Genomic DNA, 26,678 nt, shown 5'->3' on the forward strand with positions numbered 1-26,678 from the left:
CCGGACTCGGTGCTCAGGCCCACTTTCATTGTTTTGAGGGGGCAGAAGCCCCGTGAGGCACCACACTGATGAGAGATGGATAAACAGTTTGATTTGCTGCTATCGCCCCCAGGCAAAGTGTACTGGAGAGATGAGCAAGAGAAGGAAGAGAAAGCATGGAAAAAACGAGGAGGGGTGGAATAGGGCAAAATAGAGAAAGAGCAGCAAGTGCCGGGGATGAGAGAACCTGTTGGGGGAGGGATGAAAGGATAGAGGAAGAGGATAAACATGCAAAGAAAAAGCAGCGACAAATCACTCCTGTTGTTTGTGCACCCTCTTTTTTGTTTTTGGTGCATGCAGACAGTGTTTTCTCTCTCATTTTCACTTGTTTTGTTTGTTTCCCCTGCTGTCTTAGCTCTTTCTTTTATTCTACATGGCCCCCATCTATCTGCCTTTCTCCCTTTTCCTCACACCTCCCCTCAGCTACATCGTACCTACGATTCCGCTCCGTCTTCTCGCTGCCTCTCGCTAGCCCCAAGCAAAAAAGTGAACTCAAAAGCGTACACGCCGAGGCACACACGGGGTACCCAGACAGGTGTTTACACATAAATGTTCAGCTGTGCATACAAAGCAGGAAAAGAAACATGTTTGCAAAGACAAGCCTGTGATTTGGTGGCACAAGCTATAAATTGGTGCATTTTAACAAAAACTCACCAGACGATAACAATCTGCGGAATTTAGGGCAGGGAGGTCAAACTCAATCCCACAAGGGGTCAAAATACAAAACACACCTTAAGTCGCGGGCCGAACAGAATAAACATTTATTGAACACTCGAAAACTAAATTTTTAAAACTTTAAAACTGTAACTTTTTAACATAATTATGAACTAAATATTTAGCATTACCTGTGATAATGCTAGTGTGAATGCTAAGCTGAATTTGGCCGCTGAAGATGCTAGTGCTGATAGCTGAAAGATGCTGAAATTGATAGCTAAAAACACTGAAGTTGATAGCTGAAAATGCTGAAGTTAATAGCTGAAAACGCTGAAACGGATAACCAGATAAAATATTAGCTAAATGAAAAAATAGCTTAAAAAACTTTTTTTTAAAAAAACATAGATTAGCCAAAATAGCTAGCATATAGCTGAAATATTAGCTAAACTCCAAAATAACCTAAAAAAATTTAGTAAATGCCAAAATAGTCCTAAAAGTTTGTAGAATGCCAATTATTAAACTTTAAAAACTTAGCTTTTTAGCATAATTATGAATAATAAAAAGGCAATAAAAATAACTTTTAATAACTTGAAATAACTTTCAATATTATACCCTCCATAAAAATATATTTGTCATACAAGTTAGAGCAAAATAATATTGGGCCATTAATAACAATATAATAAAATGATCTGGAGGGCCGGATATAATTAAGCAGGGGGCCAGATCCGGCCCCTGGGCCATAACTTTGACACATGATTTAGGGGGTTTCACCGTATTAACCCTTTAACACCTGCGGTGTTGCTGGTGACGCTTAAACACAAAGTCTTTAACATACTGTAACTTTTCAACCGTTAACACAAGCCGCTTTTCTCCTTCAGAATCTGCTGGAATTACGTGTTAACAGTTAAAAAGTTACACTAAATCAAAGAACATAAACACTATAGCTCCGGCGTTAAAAGGTTAATGTTGAAAAATTAAGCTCTTGTTTTTGCGCATTTCAGTGTGGTCACAAAAAGATGAGACGAAAAGGAAGTGTAGCAAAATGCGAAAGTGTTTTTATATTTTTTTGATGAAGACATTAAAAAGTAACCAACACTAAATGAGAAGTGTACTGAGAGCAAAAGTGTATGCAGACGAGAGTGGCGTAAACCCCATTTGCACTCCCACAGCTTTGCCCTAACACAAACACCCTGTGAGCGCTCACAAACACTAACACCCACTTCTAGATTGCGTTAACCACAACAGTATTCTGCTTCTCTTCCTCCCCCTTCTCTGTCTCTACTTCTCCCTTTCAAGCCTCCTTCCCACCTCTTTTTTTTCTCAAAGTTTAAACTCATTAAGTGTAATGATATTGGAGACTCAATTTTACATAGCTCACTCATCAACCAAGTGAGATAGCAATAAAGGCAAATGGCTCCGCCGAGGACCCTAACGCTGCGAAATAAATGATGCGCCGCAACGGAAATGTAATTAATTTAGAGGCAGTATTGATAGTCCTGCCATACACGGCATTATATTTTTTAATGTGGCTTAAAGTCTTGATTATTCAGGGGGTAAGGTATGGGGTGGGGGGAGCTGAGACAACACAGTTCATGACAAGACACGCTTAAGATGCCCTGACGAGTGTTTACTCCCTCTACCTCGCTTTCTCTTAAGCTTTTCATTATGCCAAGACGATAAACACCTCTCAGGAAGAAACGCTGACTTAACAGGAGTATGAAGGAGAAGCAGAAAAAGATGCTGCCTGGTACGGAGAGGAGGATGAGGCATCACACGTGTTCTTTTATTCTGTATTTGTAACTTAGTCTTTATATAAAGGGAAGTCAATAGATATTTTACTTCATGCTATTTCATACCTCAATTTTTTTTTTCAAATTACAAGTTGTTGCTTTAAAAAGAAAAAAAAATATCAACTACAGTAATTGTTATGCAAAGCTGACTGTAAATACTTAAACATATCCTAAAAATATTGATATTTTAAAGTAAATGAATTTCTCTTTAACTATAATTTCTGATCTTTGTCTTTCAGCAAAAACAGATGAAGTTCTGAAGGCCAAAGTTGCCCAGAGAGAAGAAGAGGCCCGAAAGAAGATTGAGGAAGGTAATTGAACTATGGTTTAAGGATCCAGTTTGTACATGAGGACATGTTTAATGCATTAGTCACAACTGCTCTTACTGGTGGATACAGGTTGCCTGCTAGCGAAAAATTTTGCAAACATGTAAAGTGGCCTGCACAAAATATCAAAGATACAGACCTCACAGTGAGTCTACATCTTTACAACTTCATAACTTTCATACCGGAGCGTAATAACACAGGCGAACAGGAGCTGGTGCCAAGTTTGATTGAACTACCCATTACAATTTGATTGTTTAAATTGTCAGATCAAACTAACCTGGACCTAATTTGATTGGAAGTTGTGTCGAAGATGCACGAATACATAAACGCACACAAGCACAGAGACAGAAACCGTGTATGTCAACAGACTTTTTAATCTTTTCATTTTGGGGAAAATAGCAACACAGTTTGTGTAAAGGCGCGAGTTATTGATGTTAAAGTTCGAGTCCAGTCACAAATTATTGATGTTTAAATCAGAGTCAAACCACAAGTTTTTGATTTTAAAATCCGAGTCAAGTCACAAGTTATTTATGTTAAAATTTGAGTCAATTCACGAGTTATTGATGTCAAAATCAGAGTCAAGTCCCGAGTTATTGTTGTTAAAATCAGAGTCTAGTCACGAGTTCATGATGTCAAAGTCCAAGTGCAGCCACAAGTTCAAAATGATAAAGTCCGAGTTAAGTCACGAGTTATTGACGTAAAATTTATGTCCAGTCACAAGTTCATGATGATAAAGTCCGAATCAAGTCACAAGTTATTGATGTTAAAGTTAGAGTCAAGTCATGAGTTTTAGGTGTTAAAGCCCGAGTCAAGTCACAAGTTATTTATGTTAAAATCCGAGTCAAGTCACGAGTTATTGATGTTAAAATCAGAGAGAAGTCATGAGTTGTTGATTTTAAAATCCAAATCAAGTCACTAGTTATTGATGTTAAACTCCAAATCAAGTCACCGCTTCATGATGTTGAAGTCTGAGTCCTGTTATGAGTTCATGATGTTAAAGTCCAAGTGCAGCCACGAGTTCAAAATTATAAAGTGCAAGTCAAGTCATGAGTTATTGATGTTAAAATCAAGTCTAGTCACAAGTTCATGATGATAAAGTCCGAATCAAGTCACAAGTTATTGATGTTGAAGTTAGAGTCAAGTCATGAGTTATAGGCGTTAAAGTCCAAGTCAAGTCAAGAGTCACCACTGTTGAAGTCCAAGTCAAGTCTAAAGTCATCAGATTCATGGCTCGAGTCTGACTCAAGTCAAAGTCATGTGACTCAAGTCTACACCTCTGGTCCGTAGACATTAAGATGTTCTTGCACATATTTTTCATGACCTTAAGGTGGCCGCACAAGCCTCAAGAGAACTGCAAAACACACCTGTGCTCGTCTTAACCCTTGTGCTATCTTATGGGGTCCAGATGACCCCACCTTTACATTGATGTGTGATCCCTCCCATGACAAAGGTTGACAGGATTTTATGTCTGCCATGGACACCAGTGAAGACAAAAAAAAATATTTGAATAAAAAAATTTGGAGCGCTGTCTCGTGGGGTCCAGATGACCCCACTTCTAATATAAACATGCCTAGGATAGCACAAGGGTAGCCAATGCAGCCACACCTGTGTACGACCTTCTACGGGCCCGGTCAACCCATTAACTCCCAGTTACCTATACAGGGGACTGACATGTACGAGTGCTTGTGACTAAGGCACCTTGTATGACTGCAAGTTGCACAGTACCAATTGTGACATGCTGCTATTAGAAAGTAACAATATGTATTCTCAATGCTGCATTTACTACTTATTCTGAAAAATGCACATATATTATTTGATTTAAATACAAAAAACAAATCCAGAAAAAGCTGTTTCAGACTTCCATACAGCCTTAAGCATACGATCAAAACATCTGTTCGATCGGATTTGTCTAATTAAAATCGAGTATCTTTTGTTTCAAGCAACATCAGTAGAGTAAAGAGCAGGAACGTAGAATATGCCCTTGCTTCTTGCATGAGATCATGGATGCATGTTCCACTAATCTAATACATGTATGTTTGGAATAACAGTCCAATGCCTTGTGCATGACAATTCCTCTACCAATGTTGCATCTTCACTTTGCATATTATGAACCCAGAGATGCTGATATTGCTCCATAGATTTTATTAAACAGGTATAATCTGCATAAAAATGCAGACAGAAAGGTAGGAATGTGCTTAGCATTGCAGACAATAAATCCAGCAGAAACACTCCACCACCACCACTAGCATTGGAAAGGCTTAAACACACCCACCTACACACACACACACACTCACCGATTATCTTGATGCACATTCAAATAAAGTCAAGAGTAATTTGCAGTGGATATGCTAACAGTAATAAAAGTCCTTAGATAGAGTAATGACCTGGGTCCCTTGCTGACCAGAGCAAGATATAAATGAGAATATCAAATGCGCTATTATCAGCTTGCTGTGTGTGTCTATATACACCCTCACTATCACATGTTGTCACTTTATTTGTTCTAGCGTGTGTGCTTTTTATTTTTTATTTTTTTGTCGCTTGCCTCTTTCTGTGTGTAACTTTTTGTGTTGGTGTGGATGATGCACGCCAGTGTGACCTTTAAAGTTAGCTGACCTTTTAGCCAAATGAAAGTCCAGCCATCAGAAACTAATTAGCCTCACACTTTTTTTTTTAGTCACCCAGTTCCAGAAAAATGGATTTCTTCCTCCTTTCTGTTTTACCTTGTTTTGTTTGGCCTCTTCACGGTTCATGTTGGTTTCAAATACATTTCTTGGCCATTGTAATGGTCTTCCTTATTGGCTTTTAGCAGATTTTCAGTTTTCTGTTAAACTGTTCTAAATGTCAAAGTTGACAGTGAGCTAATATCTGTTTTCTGTATTCATTTGTTCTCAAAGCTCTGAACAAAAACTTTCAGGTTTTACTATTTAGTGCTTTTTCCTGATGACAGATGCATGAAGTCATAGTGGCACAACAGAGGCCTAATGGTTTACCATAGACTAATTATCAGAGGATAGTGGTGCAGTCATGAAAACACATCTCCAAGCAGAATCAGCTGGCTCCATGCTCTTCAGCCTTTTCCTCTGGTGCAGCTAACATGGAGGAGGTGAACCACCGCTGCTGCTAAACAGCGGAACGGCAGAGGTCTCCTTATTCTCTGCAGGGCCCTCTCTCAGGTCAACACAATTGCAAAGTTTGCGCTTGAACCACTAAGTCAACAGAAATGAGAAAACCTTTGAAAGCCAACGGAGGGCGAAGCGAAGAACAACACCACCTACACAGCCTCGTTCATAAATAGATCTACATCCCAGACAGGCAGCATGTTTGAGTTAGTTTAGCACTAATCGAAACCATGGAGATCTGATTCATGTGGATGCTGTGATATGCAAGCTATTATTGTAGCACACTGTGGCCACATACTGAAGAGCGCTGAGAGAGGAGAGGAGGGGTTATCAACAAGGTTTACTTAGAGAGAGGATCAATAACTGGCCCTGTGGTCCTCTGTTAACAAAGTAGTATCCGCTTAAAAGGAGTGTTTGGCTCCCTGGTTAAAGGAAGCCAGATGAGGCTAGTGGTTGAAAAAGGAAACATATGATCCAAAACCTGTAAGAATAATAGAGGTGGAGGTTTCCATTGTTAGTTGCAAGGCTTGTTTATACTACTAGATCTTAGAATTCCTACTTGTTTGCCTTGAGGGCCTTCAGCTAACACGGTGAGTCAAGCTGTAATGATGCAGACAGATTTGTGTTGACTGAACTATCAACTGGCACTTTACTGAAGGATCCACAGGCCCTATGAATGGATGCACTGCACGCAGAGCTGGACGATCTTTGTGGAATGAAAAGGAAAACTTTTCAGAAACTTTGCAAGGTTTTATGCACACGAACAAAATGACTCCGGCTTCCCTGCTAATAAAAGAAAACCCACAATAGTCATGGAAAAAAACATGAAACTGACAAATTAGAGAAAAGTTACAATTTGCTGCAAATCAGCCAAAAAATAGACATTACTTTTAAGTTGTTCAACTGAACTGTGCTGGAAAAACTGCCTAAATTGAAATAATGGTACTCCTAGAAATGATAGAAGTCTAAGTTGTGTCCTAGAAAACAACACAGGTTTTTGGATTTTGGCTAAAAATTGCATTTTCATAATAAAAAAAAGAAATAAAAAACCCTGGAAGCTCTTTTAGAGCAATTCAAACGATGATGGCAAAGGAATTTTAAACTATAATCGTGTAAGTGAAGGCTAAAAACATTCAGATGCCATCTTCAGCTTCATCTGATTTTAAGGTTAGATGGATAAATGTAAAAGAAAACTGTTACTGAAGCTGTTATTTTATAAATTTTATCAACATGTATCCACAATTAGAGCAACTTTATTAGCAGCATCCTCGTAACATTAGACAGCTGGTTGCTGAATGTTATGCACTATTATTGTGATGTGTGGGAATAACTGACACCATTGAAACTCCATATTTTTTAGACATAAAGACTTCTGGGTTTGCCTGTTTATTATAATTATTTTTTGGAAGTTGAAGGCTCTTCTGTTTCCTCACTAGATCTTTTTAGCACAAAGAAAATTCAAAATTGTTAACTTTGCTACTATGGGGATTTCAATTTAGTTGTTGGTGCAGTCGCTTTAAGAAGTAGCGGATGTATTTTTGACATAAGACTGAGCGACTTGACGTGCATCAGTATTGAGTCGGTGTGACGGGGTTCTTCTTGCAGTGAAAAATAAACACTCAAACATAAGATGACCAAGCCAGCAAACTTAAAGAATAAACATTTTTTTCTATAAAAAACAAAGATTTTTTTTTTTTTTGAGAGCTCATTGCTACCACTGCAACCCAAAGGCTTAGCCCCTCCCACAGGCCAGCTAACCAAACATTTCTCTGACACAAATTCCAGCTGTTAAAGCTGGTATTCAGGCGCTGTCCTGCAACCTGTGACGTTGCTTCATCACAGTCGGATGTGATGGGGATAATCCAGAAATCTTCTAAAACAAAACTCCCTTTACAATCAGATTACAATTAAACAGAAATAATGTAGGTCCCGCCGACTAGCCCAAGGATCGTACCGGTCTGGGGGTGGTGACCTCTACTCTAATACATATCATGTGTCTGGAATTTTGTAATTGGTCATTGATATTTTATTGTCTTTTTCTCACAATAAAATAAATACATGTTATCTAGAATTAACTTCTCCTGCAATTGTAATGGCTTGTTTTAAAAATAAAAATAACATAAAACTGCAGCAATATTTTCTGTGGATTGTGAAATAACAAAAACAATAATGTAGGGCAAATCTTTGTGTTTTGGTTTGTTTGGGGGATTGTTATTACCTATTTAACCAATTTAATACACTAATAAATGTCAAAAACATTCAAAATAATACATATTGTGGAAATAAAAAAGTGTGTATTGTAATAAAATGCTGCTTTTAGCAAAATAATGATATGAAAGTTATTTTTTCTTTAAATTTATTTTATTAAATCAGCTATAAAATAATCAAAGCCACGTTTTAGTCCTCTTTGAATGCATGGTAACCAAATGTTATAGTTGGTTGGATGCTTTAAAAAAAAAAAAATCTCCCACATGTTCCCTTCTTGGTTGCACTCATCCTGTGAAGTTTAAGCCTGGTGTGTCATTGATGATGCTCTGTCAGAATCTCTTCATTCGGGCATTAAAAAGTATGTATCCATGGACCGAAGACCAGCCTATAGCATGCAGATGATATCTTACCCCCCCCTGAATCTGCTCTGTCCCAATTACCTCAAACCGCCACCAGATTGGGAGATCATATATTTTAATGAGACGTATAATAGCTCTTTAACCCGTATCATTAGGGAAATATAGTATATCTACCGTTTGCTCTTTGGGCTGTTAAACGAAGGACTGTTTCCCTAATTATGTGGTGTGTAGGACAGGTCACGGGTTGGGTGTGTACCAGCATGTGTGTGTGTCTGCATTCAGAAATTATATGACCATTAAATATTCAGCCACAAGCCTCCCTCCCCAGCCCCCTCCTCAACCCAGCAACCATTAACGCCTCATCACCGTTTAACTAGCACTGTTGTCAATCACCCCCGAGGTCCGGGCCAAAACAGAAAATGTCTAGATTTTCGGTTTCCTCTGAGACTGAGAGTGCACAACACTGCTCCCCAAGGGGGGCACCTTTTGTCGGGGAAAACTACAACTATAATTAGGACTCACACCAGCACTTGTTTGAAATAATATTTATCTGTTTGCCATGATTGAATGCTCTGCTAAACAAGAGGCTAAAATTTCGCCTCTGTGTGCACATTGTAGCAGTGTGGGTGTGTGTGTGCCCGCAATAAATGATGTGATCCCTTTTCTAATTGAAAATAATAGCTAATCCATGGATAACAAGCTCTTGTATAATCCAAAGCCGTATCCCTTTAGTTCTGGCCTATCTCGGTTGTAATAAAAGACAGGAAATGAGAGGCAAGTGAGAGTGGTGGCTTGGACATTGACGCTCAATGTAATCTGCCTTGAAATCAAATTATTTGACCTGGAAAGCCTAACAATACAAAACTCCTGCCAGCCTGCTGTTAAATATTTAGCACATGCCTGTCATGAATACAAATGGGGCACAAATTAGAATCTACAGGCGCGTGACCCCCATATCACACCCGAGGAGCACGGGGCGCTGGCTCTGCTTTAAATGTTTTAATTACAAAGGCCACAGTGTGGCGTGCCACGTTACCTCATCGAGCGGCGCCGCTTGAAGGACAAGGGATGAAATTCAACCGCTGGTAAACACGAGCAATCCCATGTCCGTGATCTAATCACATTAACTAAAACATGAGGTTTCTAGAGGAAGTGCCTGAATCCTACCAAGTTCTCATTACAGTTTCTCACTTAAGGTAGACACTGCAGTTTTGTTTTTTTGTTTTTTTCAAATTTCTGTTGGCTACATGATCTACGCTACGACTCGAGGGAGTCCCTTTATTGCTCTTGTGCACTCAACGCTGAAGAAAGATCTGTCTCAGTGATTTTGATGTAAGGAAATCTGGTTTGTAACGATCAGGTATTGATTAGTTGAGGTGGCCCCATCTCCTGTCGTTACTTCAGATAAATGGTCTTATTTGTTGTGTTATTATGTTCAACACAATCATGCCAGGAACAGTCAGAGGGAGTATTGAACCGACACTTCATTGGCTTCATGGTTTCTTTTTGTTCCAGGAATTAAAGGATCTTTTCCGCCAGTTCGGCTCTCTGTGGAAAGTTGTCAAGAACGAACACTGGCAGTCAATTGAAAGATGTTTACTCAACCTTAATGTTCCAAAACAACTTTTCACATTAATATATGACTTTAGTCAAGCAACGTCTGATTTAGTGGAGAGCAAGTGCCCCATATTCATCTTAACTGTTTTATTCTCTCCTTTCTCTCCCTCATTCATTCAGGTTTGTGGTTCCATCACATCGAAGTGATTAGTTATGCAGAGCTTGTAAGCACTGAATCAGAGTTCTGGTCCCCGGGGAAATAAATTTGGCAGAAAATCAGTGCGAGAAGATTTAATTATCACGAGGAGACCTTTTTTCCTTGTCTTGGCCCACTGAAGCCCAAACTCCTCTCCTCTCTTTCTCTCTTCCGTGCCATGCTCAGCTCTGCAGTTTGCAGCCAAAGAAGCCCTGGCGTCCGCGCTGCACACCAACCCTCGCTTTGCTTTGCCTTTCCTTTGCCTTCCCAATTTGGTTCATTGCATGGTGATAAGCCAAGCAATTACCGTTTTATTGATTTTTAATCACTGCAAATTTAAAACAGTTTTTTTCCCCTCCCTCATACCTCTAACTTCCTGTTTTCACACCAGAGAGAGCGCCATGGTGGCTCGGTGACCTCCTGTCGTAACTGCTGTTGGTCCCAGGAACCAGTCATAGCATGAGCTGGATTCTGCTGACCCCGTTTGACCTTGTCGTCCCGGAGTAATGAAATGCTGATGGTGCCTGGTGTGGCTGTCACGTCCGTGGCTATGGAGCCTATAGCTTAATATTCCTGTAAAGATATCTATGGAATAGCATGTTTGACTTGATAGCAGCTGGGCTGTCTCTGGCCATAGGATGGATTACAGAAAAATTATCCGTGCAAGTTTTTACACTAGGTCAAGCAGACAGATGATTGACAGCCCTTTTTTACGCTCTGTGATTGGTAATCGTTTTCGGTGACCCTTATCAATTAACCTGCTGACACTGAACCAATGTAGGCTCAGCAAGTTCTCATCCAGTCATCAGATGGGTTTGTTTTTTCCCCTCATTTTTATATCTGTCATTTTGATTGCTTGTAATTTGTTTTATATCAGATGCTAATTCTTTTGGCCGGACAAATTTTATTTTCATTTAATTAGTAGTTAGTTTAATGTGAGAATTTGGATATATACAAATTTGAATATTTTTAGAATTCAGTAGGTGGATATTAGTGCATTTCAAAGCCTGTTTTGGGAACGTGGTCTGCATGTGAAGGGGGTTGTCCCACACACACACATACAGATGCATATCTGGACATGATCAAGCACAGCAGCGGTTTGCTGGGTGCAGTCTAACAGGGTGGTCAGGCTGCTGTGATTAGACACGCCCTCAGACTGCTGCGGGTCAAAGTGCTGGCATTTCTGGGTGGCTCTGGCCATGTGGTCGCCTCGGCAAGATTTGTCATTAGACATCAGAGGTCGCTTAGGAGTGTGTGTTTTAGTGAGGTGGCAGCATGCGCCGGTGTGTCTCCGCTTTAAAATACTGGATGCTTGTAATGTAATCATAAAGGAGTCCATCTCCAATCATTTCTTTGGTTTTAGGTTGGTCTTATGGTCAACAAAAAGCATTATTTACTGCAAAATTGATTATAAAAACTTAACTGTCCATCTTATTTAAACTGAAATATCACTGAAGATTTTCTTAATCCTACAAAGAAATTGGTTTCTCAATTTGTTTTACCATCTTTTACATTTAAATGTCAATTTAACTCATTTATTTCAAGTTTTGTGTTCTACTGCCTCTATTTCACACAAGAAAAGTAATGACTTATCATGTTCTTTAAACTGCATAAAAGTCAAGAACAACAAAGTATTTATTTAGATAAGATAGTCACACGGAGCTTTCTAAGCTGACTTCTGAAGTTTAACTTACCTTCCAGGTGAATAAAAGTGTGTTCTATTTAGGGGTGGGAATCTTAAGGCATCTTGCAATTCGATTAGGATTCTGGAGATAATGATTTGATTATAAAACCATTATCAATGAAGATTTCACTCATTATCTGAGTTTGGAGGACATGAGATTTTAGCTGCCAGTTTTCGGTTATTAAATGAACTGTTATCGTGAAGTCTAATTCTGTGGCGATTGAAGTCCAAGGGTCTCAAAAAAATGCTATCTGCTGCCATGACTCCAGCTTTCGTCTCAGTGTAGAATGTTAGGTTGACCGAGTCAGTGAAAAAGTGATGGGAAGGGATGTTGTATCTCTGCTCTAACATATGGAGCGACGTTTGGAAGCTCTCATTCTCCACCACAGTCCTTCACTATAAAAGCTCTGATTAACTTTCTTATTCGCTTAGCTTTTTCTGACGACGGTTGAAGTTTCTGTTGGATGTCCATTATGGTTTTATGACTGTTAGAGGTTCTCGCAGCAGAACTTCTTAAAGCCACTCTCACGCCTGTACCACTCGAACTGTTTCTAACCTCCTCCTCCTCCTGATGGAACCATATGGTGTAATTCTGTGTTTCCTACATATTTAAACTTAAATACCGAATGACTTTTATCCAAAGCCAATTGGCCGTCAACACTGAAGTCGGGCCGGTCGTATGACGCGATTTGTAAGATCAGCTCTTTAGAAAACGTCAATGTGAAAAAACACCTCGCGTTTAGTTCTGCTAGTTACTTTTACTTTCATTTATATTAATTTTTTGATTGTCGACTTTTTAAAATTCATAAAACCATTCAGAATCGTTCATTGATCGTAATCGATTAATCTAATCATTATTTTTTTCCGCCCACCACTAGTTCTATTTGTGTCTTAAAATCAATATTTATGCAACAAACTCTATCAGTTGTTTTTAATTATATAGTAGCTTTGATGTCATTGTTTGGTGTCAAATTAATTTTGCAATTTATATGTGATGTAATTATTTTTACATAATGATGCTTTTTATGATTTATTTTAATTTGCTAATGTAAAACATTCAAAAGTGTGTCACTAATGCAGAAATACTTTGTTTAACTGACCTGGATATAATAGAAACTGGAAAACTGTGACTAAAAGTTTTAGAAGTAAATCTCGGGACATTGCCTACCTGTTCACTCTAAGGATTTCCATGTTCTTTAGATCATAGAAACTGATTTAGAGGAAAAACTTACTGATAAAAATATTATCAGTAGTGTTGATGTTTTATGTTTTATTCATTCCAGTTGGATGAACAAAAGAAAGAAATGTTTCTCACAGTGCCAAGGTTATTAGTCTACAACTGAGGTCAGAGGAAGAGGAGGTGGGGGACAATTACCTAATTAATTACTAGTCCTGTACACACACACATACACACACACCCCCAGCCGTGACCTTTACTAATACAGTTTGCAGCCGACCGCATAAACAGGACTCACCATGCCTCTCTGTCCCTTTCCCTATATTGCAAATACACACACACTCAGACACACTGAGCAGAGGCCGTCAGGAGCCAGCAGAGTTAAAGGGAAAATCAATTACAACTCAGCTAAAGGGAAAGAGTTGGTTGCTTGATGGCTGCATGTCAAGACGACTGTAGGTCACAAAGTGTGCGTGGCTTGTGTGCAGGGCGATGTTCGTGCATTAGTGTGTGTTCAAATCCAACCCCTCCCTGCCAGGATTCTGATTACATCATTTTCATTTTAAAGACCTTTCTCCAATTAAGTAATTAGCTGCTTGGTGTTTCTCTAATTATAGAGTTGTTCATAAAAGGGCTGCTGACCAGTCTGAGATCTAAAAAACCCAAGACAATGCACTTTTTTCTGCACACACACAGTCAACACAGACGTGCACAAACACACAGACTGGTTCAAAATCAAGTTAATGCAGTCAAATGCTTGTTATTTCTGGTAAAGGGCAGGGCAGGACGCCGTATTTCTAATCACACTAAAACAGGGCTGTGCTTAATAAAGAAGTCTGTGAGTGTCACCGACAGGCCCACTCCTCTGCAGTGAATATATTTGGACTGAAAAATCAGTTTATCCTCATTTCCTAAAACTTTTTAGGTAATTGTTGCTCTTGCGGCCGTATCTTAAAGGCTTAAAACGTCTGAAGCAAATGGGAAACAAAATACAATAATGTTAGGAATGCTGCCAATATCCATTTGAAGACGGTCAACACAGAAAGTGGCTGTGATCTTGAATATCTCACCACTCAGCCTGTGAAAGTGTCACTATTTAATGAGATTCTGTGATGTTGCCCAGACTCGGGACATCGGCTAACACTCGTACTACTCTCTCTTTTTTTTTTTTTTGCACACACACACAGATGGTGAGAGAAGCTCACCCAGCTGGTTTGGGTTTGCTCTGTTTCTGTTGTCGCTGTGCAGTCAGGTCACCGGAGACGGTTAGGATTTAACGTGGGTTTCAAATAAACTGGCTCAGATTAAGAAAAAAAAAAAACTACTAAATTTTGTACTTATTATATTTTTGTCCTAAAAGGATTTTAGGAAACTGAACATCAGCAGAAATGGCGAGTGGGGAGAGTGGGCAGAGATGTGAGTGAAGATAGCGGATCATGGCGCGTGGCTGCCGTGTCATCCTGTCATTAGCAAGTTGTTTGGGCCTTTAATTCATCATTCAGACCTTTATTGACTGGTGAGTGGGAGATCACTATCAGTAGGAGACAAAAGTGGCTTTGAAAAACACTCATTCACCAGCTGCTCCTCATTTCCTAACACCAAACAGATATCATATATATATTCATATAGGACAAATCACATAGAAAAGCTACATTTTAGGCTTTTATTCTGATCATACGTTCATTCTAAAATCCATTTGAGTGATCCTATAAGTGACAAGGCATGCATATTGTGCTGCTCACTGGTGTAACTTTCTCGCCAATAACATCACACTTTTTGGAGGAAGTCAGATATAGGAGTCACTTTGTATATTATGTGTTTTGGGGAGGTGGGGGGGGGTCCCATGGGAACATGCTTTGTACTAGCTTAGCCACCTGTCTGTCATTGGACATGTCTCTGCTCATATTGCCGCTCACAAACACATGCAGGCATGCTCATACGCAGGCTCCTACGGGACACGCTTGGGCCATCTGGCTCAGCCTGTTCAGATTTTCCTTCATTTTGTGTGACCCATTGACCCCTGGACCTCCACGGGATTCAGTATGGCAGCGTCACACCTTGTCATTGCAGCGACAACACGGTTTGGGGTTTGTTGCCTTGCATGGTTAACGATTGTGTTAGAATTCGCAGCTTCGGTCCTTCTCTGGATCAATCTGGTGCTTTAGCTTTACTTAAAATACATATGATTTATATAAATATTTGTTCAAATTTAATTAATTTAACCCTATCTATAAAGCCTTTAAGCAGCATGTTCTCTTGCATGTGTTAAACCAGTCTCTGAAGTCATCATCTTTTAATCTCTTTTATTACCTGTGACTCTTAGCACTTGACACTTGTATTTTCAGCTGCTCTACATGGCTCTGAAAGATAAGGGTTAATGGATTTCAAGTTTTCAGTTTGATCTGCTTTTGCTTTGTTTTGCAATTGAAAGAGTTGGCTTCATCAAAGTTTTGATTATTGTTTACAAATTAAATTCCATTTTCTTCAATGTAAATGAAATGATCATATTCTCAAATATTAGCCTTCTCTGTATCAATTAAGGCAATGGAGACGATAAAAATCTGATTTTGCTTGTGTTTCTTCCATTGACATATATTGTTTCACTGGACATATCAAGGTGTTGACATCACCCATAGAAAATGCATTACCTCCGGCCTTTGCGAAACCGGGCCAGAGCCTTCTGCCTTATTTCCTGATCGTCTGCCGCCATTTTGAAACCCGTCAACAGTGATTGGTCCGAGTCGGCGTGAGTCGCGTCTTTAGAGGGATTACTGTAGCCAATCATGAGTGAGCTTGTTGGAAGTCCACACCCCTTCCACTGAAAGCGGCTCAGGAAAAGCTGTCAATCAAACAAATCAAATATATCTTTAAAAACAAATTAGGATTAGAAAGAAGATGCTAAGAAGAAGAAGGTATCAGATGGTTATTCTGACAAATAGAGTGACTGAATAATAGCTGTTTATTTTTGAATGGGAGTCAATTGGATTTTGAACTTCTTGGAACCAGTACTAATACTTCCTGTTTGGAACACAAGAGGGTAAGGGTTGATATTCCCAGTGATTATTCAGTCAATGGTTTCCTGTCATTAATTTGATATTTACTCTTTGACAAATTTGCATTTTTTTTCTTTTTTTCTCCTCATTTTTTTATGTATGTCCTTACTTTTACTTTCTTTTTTTTCAAGTCTAAAACTTCTCAAATATTGACATGCAGCTTTGCCCTGCTAGCTATCAATTGAAATCAGCAAATCAATGAGCCTAATAGCTTCTCATTAGCCACTTGATACATTTCCAGGGCTAACATCAGAACCTGTCAGCACTTCCTAATCAATACAGTCTAAAAGCATTATTCAAGCAGGGCCCGCACCGAACACCTCTTGAACAGCAGAAGTTGGCTGTATATCTCTGCGTGAACCTGAAGGTCCGACTGTCAGTTTGTGGTCTGAGGCGATGCCTGCTTAAAGTTTTCTGATATGCTAACAAAAATCTCATTAGTGGCAACGTTTATGCTCTCCAAACAAACACCAATCGTCTTCCCAGCCGCACAGTGTCCTGCAGACGGTCATTTGGAGCTGATAACGAAACCTCATTAGAGGGATTTTAATAAGTAACCTATTTTTTAAAAATTATTTTCTGTGTCCAGTCTCCAGTCATTCATTACAGCAGCCTGTTGTTTGGGCCTGGAGAGTCATCCTGCGAGGTCTTTGATCGGGCCAGCTAAGAACAGGGCCAGACCCACTATCGCCCTCAGCACACAGCCATGCTAAGCTTAACTCTGCTTTTTGATGCCAAGCTCTGTGAGTGTGGGCATGTGTGTGTCTGTGTGGTTTTCTTCAGCTCAGAGGTTACAAAAACAACACCATCCAGCCTTCAGGTAAGGCCTACAAGAGATCAGCCAAGAACGAGAGAAGGAGCCTCTTAAGCGGACATTCCCCTGGTATTGTCACCACAGCTAACGAAGATGAAAATGAAAAGAAAGATAGAAAGTCAGCACATTCACACTTAATGAATGGACTGGTGAGCCTGCGATAGCCTCCGTGCATGTGATGTGAGTTTCCCAAACAAATCAGGTGCTGCTGTAAGGAAGGGATTGTGGGATACGCGCAGGAAGCTGAAGGTGGAGGCTGGCAGCGGAGCCGTTGGCCGCTGAAGCAGATGGAGAGAGAGGGAGCGTGGATGGTGGAGGACAGGGCAGCGGAGATAAATCATTAGAGAGCAGGTTATTGGAAATGCGGGGAGATAAAAGAGTGAAGAAGCCAGTAATTGCCTTAAAGATCAGACTACAAAGCATTACTTTGGATTTTACAAGGCCAGCCAACAACAAAAGAGCCGTAATTTATGAGCTCAGTGTAAAAGAATAGCATAATTACATTAAAAATTAATGCTAATGAGGGCTAAAATGGGAAAGGTGGTTATTATGAAAGTTTGTATTCATCTTCTCTGGGTTGAATGATGGCCAGTGGCTTGATTAATGGCTTAATTTCTATCAATTAGCAGGCAAAAAAATCTCCACTGAGACAAGCCTAAATTGAGCATTGAATTACACATCTTTACCACAGAGCAGGGAGAGGTGGAGGCATTACTGAAACCTGGAAACCGATGGATGCTGAAGGAAGAAAGTAAGGTTTGGGATGTACACAGTTTTGCAACTTTGCCTCTATATTTACCAGACTTTTACTGCATTTTTTTAGTTTCATATTTACAAATCTGGCAACTTTTTCTTTTTTTATTTTTTTATTTTTTTATTTTTTTGCTGCGTGACATAAAGGCTTTTGCTTTTCCCATACTTCTGTGGCAAGTGTAGCTTCTCTCGTATCCCTGAAGGGCACAGCATACACCCTAAAAAGGCTCAAAGGTAGAGCAGTCCTCAGTTTGTGTATAGATCCGGAGTGGTGTCTAAAAACATTTTCTATAAATTCAATTCTTGCTAAAGCAAAAACTAAAGATGCTCAGTTTTGTGGAAAGGGATAACATGAAGTTATATGACTTAAAACATAAAAAATAACTTAAGCTTTTAATTTATTAAAAATACTAAATGTTGTTTAGAGGGTTTTAATACATCCATGGATGTAAAAATCTATATGTTTATTCTCACTTATTTGAAGGAGTGGGATTGATTACATTTACAGTTTGATTAGTAAATTAGCATTTTTTTCAGTTACTCTAAAACCCTTTTTTGAATTGATTTTTTTTTTATTTTAAATAATTGAATTGGACAATTTTTAAAAAGCATTTTTCTGCTTTGAAACCACAAATCAATGTGGTGTACATGGATGCATTTATTTATTTATTTATTCATGTTGTTGTAGTCTAATCGTTTCATGACATTCACTAAAGGCTTTTGCCAAATAACTATAAAAAACATTTTAGGCAAAGCTCAACAACACCCCATGCGTGTTTATATTTAGATTCTCTTGATTAAAACAACAAGTGCTGCGCAAATTTAGTCGGCGCGCCGCTGCAGTCAATTACTGAAATTACTCAGCGGCCACAACTCATGCAGCTCCGCTGATCTTGATTGACGAACTGTAGGCCAGAGACAAGTCTTACAAGGGCATCACAGCCACGGCCCACAGGCTGAACACACAAGTGGCCATGTGTTGTGGAACAGCACCCTCTTCTGGCCTGGACGTGCAGTTGCTGCGTGACCGTGCTGTCTCCACGGCTAAAGAGACGAGCCGAAATCCTTTTCCATCGGCTGCTTTGATTTTCTCTCCTCATCTTTGGGTCTTAATCAATGAAGTGGACAAACAGCTATTAAGAGAAAACAATAGCCTATTGATCTTGAGGCGCTCATCAGCACGGCTGTCTATCCAACTAATTTCGGTAATGAGAGGGCAAGCGAGTTTTCTGAGTCCGTCTTTGTACCAGAGCACAGACATGCATTGATTTAATCACGCAAACACACATTGTCACACCCTGCTTGGTCACTATTCAGATCTGAATAAAGGAGATAAAGGATTATTAGCCTACATTCTTTCCACTTCCTTATAATGAGGACACTTTCAGGATAGAGAGATAACAAAATAACTTGATTCAAAGCATTCTGTACGTTTTATTAACATTTGTTTTCTGATATCTTTCTCAGCTTTCACTTATCGTCTCTCTCTGAAAGATAAGCATTCCTAATGCGGTGACAATCGAGTCGACCTGTTAAATTAATTTGCCAGATAATGTGTCAATATTAAATATCAACTTTGACCTCTCCGAGCGGCGGAGTGCGCTCACCCAGCGAGAGTATTGATTTTCGGCCGCCTCGGAGCTCGCCGGGCCAGCACTCAAAGTCCATTATTTTTGATTTTCTCATGAAATACATATCTTTTCCCGCTGACATCTGACAAACAGCATATGGAAGTCATTTTATCTACCAATAATGTGTTTGTCAAAAAGTCTGAGGCCTTAATGGATCCCTGCATGGCACACAGGCTCGCCATGGAGATGCTGCGAGATAACGGGGTGGATGTGTGGCTCGCATGCCAACTGTTTATGTAGGGAGTTCATGTTCAAAGGACAGCAAAGAAGGAGTAATTGGGGGGAAAAAATAAATAAAGTTTAGTGGACTAATTAAAAGGGCCACAATGTTAAATCAGTCTCTTCCAGAGACACACGTACCCAACACATCCACACAGTATAGAGATAGCGATGTGAAGGACAGGCCACAGTCTACAGGAGGATATTGGGCCAGTGTTCAGACTTCATCAAGCGGCCCAGTCAAGGTAATGGCTATTTTTGGAGCTGCTGGGCAATCGGTCTCTGCTCACGTCTTCTGACAAGCTGATCATCTGTCAGATAAGGAAGGCGTAATTTTTCTCGTCACTCAGTCGTCTGGTCCTGCGCCGCACTAAAATCAAAAGCGGGTTTGTTGAAGTGCTATTATGAACTGTAATGCCTTTGATCGCATGTGACATTTTTGCTGTGAAAGCGGAAACAAATATGATTTATTCATTTGACACCAAGGCTGTATGAGGGCGAGTTGCGGCAAAGCTTTCTATAGCTGCTATTAATTGCTATTATCCCAACTGGATGCGTGTTTCCAGCTTTGTCCAACATCGTGAAAGCTGGCATTTTGCATGTCTGGCAGCACGTGTTCCTCTCCATGTATGTGTTTTCATGACAGCCTACATCAGTGCAGCAGAGAAACACGGATGTCTGCCGGATTGACAGATAGAAAGATGGGAGAGTGCAGGAGAGGACGGATGGATGGGAACGAGAAGGATGAATATTGACTGATCAGTGGAGAGATTGACAGCTAGAGAATAATGGGAGCATTCAGACTTTTTTTTTTCTCTCTTCCTGTCGCTAACTTTCCTGGCGTACCTATTTTTTGCCTACCCACGCGACAAAGGCTGCTCTTGAATTCTTGAAAATGATTTGTTATCTGATATGCAGAATCCTGATGTGTTTATATCCAGGAGTGATTTCTTGGAAACCCTTAGTGTCTCTTTTTGGGAAGATTGGACAAGCTGGAGTGGAATACTCTCTGATACATGAACACTGTATGAAACTTAATCACATTTAGTCTCTGTAATGAAATTCCACTGCAGTGAGTTTGTGTTCATATTTTGATTATTTTACAATGCCATTATCTGAGTGTAATTCACTGTCTGGCTATTACCTTGTTAGTATGTTTTTTTTTCTCCTTTGCCTTTTGTAAGAATGCCATGTCCTTGGCCAAGCAGGAGAGCTTTTTCTCTGAGGCCAAGATTAAAATAGGAGACTATCATATCTCATCTTGTATGTGTCAAATAGCATTATACAGGAGAGAGCTCCCAACCCAGATGAAATCAGGTGCCTTTCAGACCATGACAAGGGATAGCGGAGTCTTTCTGGATGTGTGTGCTTTTGTTTATGGCTTTTTTTTTCCTCTGTGGAACATGTGTTTCAGAGGGAACTTCTCTGGAGGAGCAAGTGAGAAGGATAAAGGACATCGAGGCCATCGAGAGTGATTCTTTTGTTCCTCAGGCTTTCAAATCATCCCGGGACGTCGTAAAGGTGCGTTCTGTCTCTCTGTCTCTCACAAACCTTCACTCTGTAGCTTTTTACTCTGTCTCTTATTGGATTTCTCCCCCTTTTCTGCAATGCTGCGCCGTCTGTCCAGAGACGGCCCAGACCAAATCAAGCACTCCCATTCAGCACCATTTGTTCAGACACCCTACCCCACCCTCCTCCTCCTCCACGTTCGCCACCTCTGAAGCAGCAGCACCCACACAAAAGCTGCAGCGGGCTTTTCCCCGTGTCCCGCCTCTGTGGCGTTCTACCCCCTCCGGTTGTGCAGATGCAGACAAAATGCTGGGGTCATTATGGAAATGCTTCAGTCTCTGAAGAAACAGGAATTAGATTTGTTGGGGCTCATGTCTGCCTTAAAGGAAAAATGGGGGGGAGAGTGTTCGATGGCAACAGACTTCTACTTCACCTCCCGATAAGTTTGACAAAGATTTAAGACTCGAGTAGCTTCAGATTTTGCTGGATTAAGCCAAATCCAGATCTTGATATAAATATTAGTGTGTAAAATCCTAATACATATCCAGATACGTGTATCACGATACAACATGTATCGCAATATATCCCAATTTTACAATTTTTTAAGAGTATGACTTGGGGAAAAAAACTCTACCTGAATAATAATGTCTTTAATTGTAATAAAATGGTGAAATTCATTTTATTTAATGATCGCAACATTAAACACTGCAACTGTATCTCATATACATGTTGCGTTTACCCATTTAGTGCTTTTCTTGTGGTAAATTAATAAATATTTGTTTTTAAAGGGAACCGTCAACATTATCTTTATTTCCAACATTGTTAAATGTAGCTTTTTAACAGTGCTTAGACGTGTGATTCAGGGGTTTAGGTAGAAAACAATAGTCATACGGTCAAGGACAATTATAAACAATATTGTCTTGTCAGCATTTTAAATCAATACAAATATCACCAATCGAAATATTGTAATATATCGCTGAATCGATTTTTCTACACCTCTAATAAATATCTATTTTTCAGAATACTGAAATTCCATGTGGTTATTATTGCAGGATGGTTCTTTGGTCAACTCATATTGTGGTAGCAGATAATGTTTATTCACAAGAAAGTTCTCTACCTTTTTTTTATATTGAGTAAAAATAAATGTTAAGATAATTTTGCCCTAAATGCTCATTTAATGTGAAGAACAATCATAAATTACTCAGTTTTAACATTCAGAAAAGTAATCAACTTATTATAATGTATTTTTCTTCCATTTTATTTATTTTCTTTTTTATTGAATTTATATTTTTCTACAAAAATTAACCGTAGGTGTAGTTATTTTATAAAATAAAAGAAGAAAATGTTTAGTTGATGGACCGTGTACGTTTGCCTACAGTAAGAAAAAACAACAAATATGTTTTACATACTATATAATTGTTTGTACCGGTACTTTATTACATTCTGAACGTGTTGAAAGTTATTGCCAAAAAGCAAATGAAATAAACTGGCTAAAATGATGTCTTTGCAAGCATGGACATATATTTTGAGGTTAGAGGGTCACAGAAGAGAGCTAGTGTCCATGACTTATTAGGAAGGATGTTGGTTTCATCCACAAATTTTATTTATCCAACATCCAATTTAAACAACATACTGTATCCTACAAGCTTCTCCTTACTTGTAAGTCAGTGTGGATAAAAGTGTCTAGAAAATTGTAGCCAAAAAGCCGTTTAGTATTTTTAGACCGATGTTAATGTATGTCTTTTTTAACTAATGAATGGTAACTATAAATGATTATCATTTGACAGCCGAGGGAAACTTTCTGAATATATTTAAGAAACTAAAAAAACAAATGTTTCCTTTCAAGCCGGCTGCATTCATTAAAAATGGATATTCAGCATATCGGTCCACAGACATATAATGAGTATTTTTACTGTCTGATATTTGGCTCAACATCATCTTTCTTGGTGTGTATGTTTCACATCCTTCTCACTTTCAGTATGGTGCCAAATAAACCTCAAAAAGCTACTTGCAGCTTGGTAAACATTTGCTCTAAAGCTGCTGTTAAGATTCGTTAACATACACAGTCTCCACAGACGTTATTTTGATATTTCTTCTTTAGTATGAACAAAAAAACAAAACAGGCCTTTTATTAAAATATGGCGCTTATGACAGTTTAAAGCATTTTTTTTTTCAAAAAGTCATAAAATTGCCCCTTTTAGATGTAAAATTCAAAACTTTAACACCTTCATCGATCTTTGTAAACAAAATCTACTTAAAAGTTCTTTTTTTATTTACTTTCTGTCTTTATTCAGATCTACTTATAGGGTGCATATAGTATTTATGTTTCTAACAAAGTTTTCTAACATCTTGTCATCAGCAGTATAGCCCAAATGACAGTGTTGCACTTATATGAAATAAAATTTGTTTTTTTTGAGTGTGTGGAACAAAACACCAAAAAAAAAACTGATAAATGGAAACATTTGTATTTAAAATTCTATTAAAATTCCAATTTACTTTCAATTAGTTTATATCTCTCTCTGTTTGCAAGTAATTCCAACAAACTGTTGCTAATGCTTTTAAAAGGCTCTGAATACTTTAATATTCCACAGCTACTACAGCTCTGATAATCATAAATAATAGGTGAACCTATGTATTCAAACTGGTTATTTGTCATTTTTTCTTTACCTAGTAGGCTGCTCTATCACTGCCATCTGCTGGACAAATATCAGATGACAATATATATATTATTTATTTTATTTGTGTCAAAATTCAACATCTTGTGCTTTTATGATCGTTTTTTTAAGAAATGTGCTTAAATTAAACCCAGAATTATAATCCAGAATCGTTTTTAGATTACTTTTACTTTTATTAAAGTGTGTTCAAACTACATATTAAGTAGCTTTCCATGCACATATTTTATTTCTATTGTACAATACTGCATTTGTTAATTCTGTCCTATTTAATAGTTTTTTTTAATAGCTATATCTATTCAATGCTCAGTTTCAGCTTTTAGAACATTTGTTTTAGATTCAAAGATTATTTTCAGATGAAAAGTCACAGATTTGTTGTTTTGTGTGTATTTGGAATCACAGACCGAGCCAGCTGAGGTCAAATTGGAGTTGGAGAGAGCATATTCTCACGACATCTCTTTACCTACATCTATAATCTACAACGACAATGACACGCTTGCCCATCCCAGCGTAAGTTCTCTGCAGACAAACTCTCTTCTTTTGTGTCACCCCAAGACATCAACCAGCTTTCTAGAGTTCTCTTTAAAGCCTTGGAACCAATAAATGCTTAATTGGCAAGTTTAGATAAGTCGATCTCATTTCTTGTCCTTTTATTTGTTAGAGTTTACACATTCATAGACAAAGTTGGTAAACTTTTTTTTTTCTTTTATAACCGCAAATCCTGATATCCAGACTGCCACAATATTCACTTCATTGCGAAGTGTACGAAGTCAGTGCATCAAATTGTACACGACATTGCAGTATAGCAGTTTATAGCCTTCTAACATCACCTCTTCCTCTGACTGCAAACCAATCATGAAAAACGAGGAGGAAAACTTTAAACTCCAATAACACTCCCCGGGGCTTCGCACTCATCTATCTCCACTGGGAAAACTAAGTTATGCCCTGATGTATGCAGATAACCCACTCACATACAAGCACAATGCCCCCCAGCCCAACACACACAGGCAAAGACTCTCAGACAGGCTGATGTATGGTTGCAATATGCCCCAGGCGGGCCCTGGCCCCAGCTCCAGCTTCAGCTCCACATCCCATTAGAACAGATGAGTCCCATTAGCCCAGCTCAGATACTGTCATCCCACACACACAGCCTCATTAGCACCATGACACTCGCACAGAGCCGACAGACAGAACCCTACTGGTGTCGAATCTTACACGCAGATAACATGCACTGCAGCTGTAAGGCAGCTCAGGTTGGAAATGAAAGATTGACACGCTCGAGGCGGGGGGCCAGCCATCTGCATAATGCCAGTCTTATCAACACATCGATGTACAGTATATACACACTGCCAGCATGTCAACATTGTTCCTCATCCTCGAATAAATACATGCAACGAGTATGGGAAAAAACCTCCCCTCCGCCTTAGTGCTTTACTTCTCAGTCATTTATGTTACTCCCTAATAAACAGATGCCTTCATTCATCAGACACTTGCAGCAGCCGTTTTATAGCCCCTTTACAATCAATATCACCTCTGCTTCCAATGCTCCACAATAAATAAAGCCCACACGAGGCTCCGATTATGAGTTATACGCTGAAATTTCTCATTGGAAATTGGAACTGAGCAGATATGACCAGAAAGACCCGTGAAAAGACCTCAATACGTTATAACGTTGTCTCTGTGCCAGCAACTACACCGAGGTCACGTGGATGTCAGGGAGAAATACTGATAACTGTGTCATAAACTTGCATGGGATCAAAACCCATTTGTTTCTGTCAGAGCGTGAGATGATGAGGAGATCAGCCTGAACACACACGTGCACACTCAATACGCACTGACTTTGGGCTTGTTTAAACTGACACATACACACATCTGCACAGGCTGTAAATATGCGTCACTAAATATGTTTTTGGAATGTTTATACATAATAACTTTGATTGAGAGTGAAATTTAAAACACCCAGTAAAACCTTTTGCCTTCACATACAAAATAAAATTGTTTTACGTTTTCCTCTAATATGTTCACCAAAGTATGACTCCATATTCTTCAAATATGAGTACTTTGATTTTGTTTATGTTTTTCTGCTTTCTGTCCTGCAGCTGTTTATGGACAAGGAGCAGGCGGAGGAGCTTTGGATGAACAGGCTGGTCTCACTGCGACAAGAGAGGCTGATGGGAAGCCCCGTTACTTGAAGACAATGTTTTCTGTAGCATCCTGTGTTTTTGTTTCCACTCATTTCTGTGATCTATGATCTTTGAGAACAAATTTTCAGTCCTGATATGCCTTCTTTTACTCAAATAAACAAAAAGAATGAGCTGTTGTTCTATATATGTCTTCATTACTTGGCTGTTATGTAAAGGATAAATGCCTCGTGCTGATGTTTTCTCCGTGTTGTGTTTCTGTTTAAGTAAAGATAGATTCTTGGCAGTGAGCTAACTCTCAAGTCTACTTGTGGAACTGCCACACTGTAAATCTATACCGACTTGGATCACACTTTTCAACTCTTCAAATAGTCAGTGCCGTAATAGAGTTATAATTAAGAAGGTACAAAGACTTGAACAGACACATCTTTTATGCTTTCACTGCTTGAATACTTGTTTATGGGGGTGTTTTTTTTTTACTACATTTTACCTACAAGTAGATGTTCTGTATAGCAAATGAAGCTAAAAATAAACGTCAAAATAAATTATTGAATGTTTTCTCTTTTAATTATATTAATCATGTCAAGAACAAATAATCTGGTCATTTTTGGATATAATAACTTTAGTGTGGACTCAATGTTTAAAAAACCAGACTATGAAAGCAAAATGAAGTTTATAGGTAAAAGATACAATAAATATACATATCAAAATTATAAGAACAACAGACTTAAAAGTCCAAGTAAAAACACACATTACAAACAAAAACACATTGAATGC

The 26,678-nt window shown here is 38.9% G+C and overlaps 1 protein-coding gene across 2 annotated transcripts in view; it reads left to right on the forward strand.

Annotated features, from left to right (window-relative positions):
* The window catches only part of rsrc1 (arginine/serine-rich coiled-coil 1), a 124,060-nt gene extending 97,613 nt beyond the window's left edge, over window positions 1-26,447 (forward strand). For both annotated transcript variants that reach the window (XM_024277214.2, XM_024277215.2), the window contains exons 7-10: window positions 2,723-2,794; window positions 20,994-21,100; window positions 24,163-24,270; window positions 25,860-26,447. In XM_024277214.2, coding sequence (XP_024132982.1) covers window positions 2,723-2,794; window positions 20,994-21,100; window positions 24,163-24,270; window positions 25,860-25,952 — 380 coding nt within the window. In that variant the 3' untranslated portion in view covers window positions 25,953-26,447. The remainder of the gene's footprint in view (window positions 1-2,722; window positions 2,795-20,993; window positions 21,101-24,162; window positions 24,271-25,859) is intronic.
* The last annotated feature ends 231 nt before the right edge of the window (window positions 26,448-26,678 follow it).

This window comes from Oryzias melastigma, linkage group LG13 (assembly GCF_002922805.2).
Source record: "Oryzias melastigma strain HK-1 linkage group LG13, ASM292280v2, whole genome shotgun sequence".
NCBI lineage: Eukaryota > Metazoa > Chordata > Actinopteri > Beloniformes > Adrianichthyidae > Oryzias > Oryzias melastigma.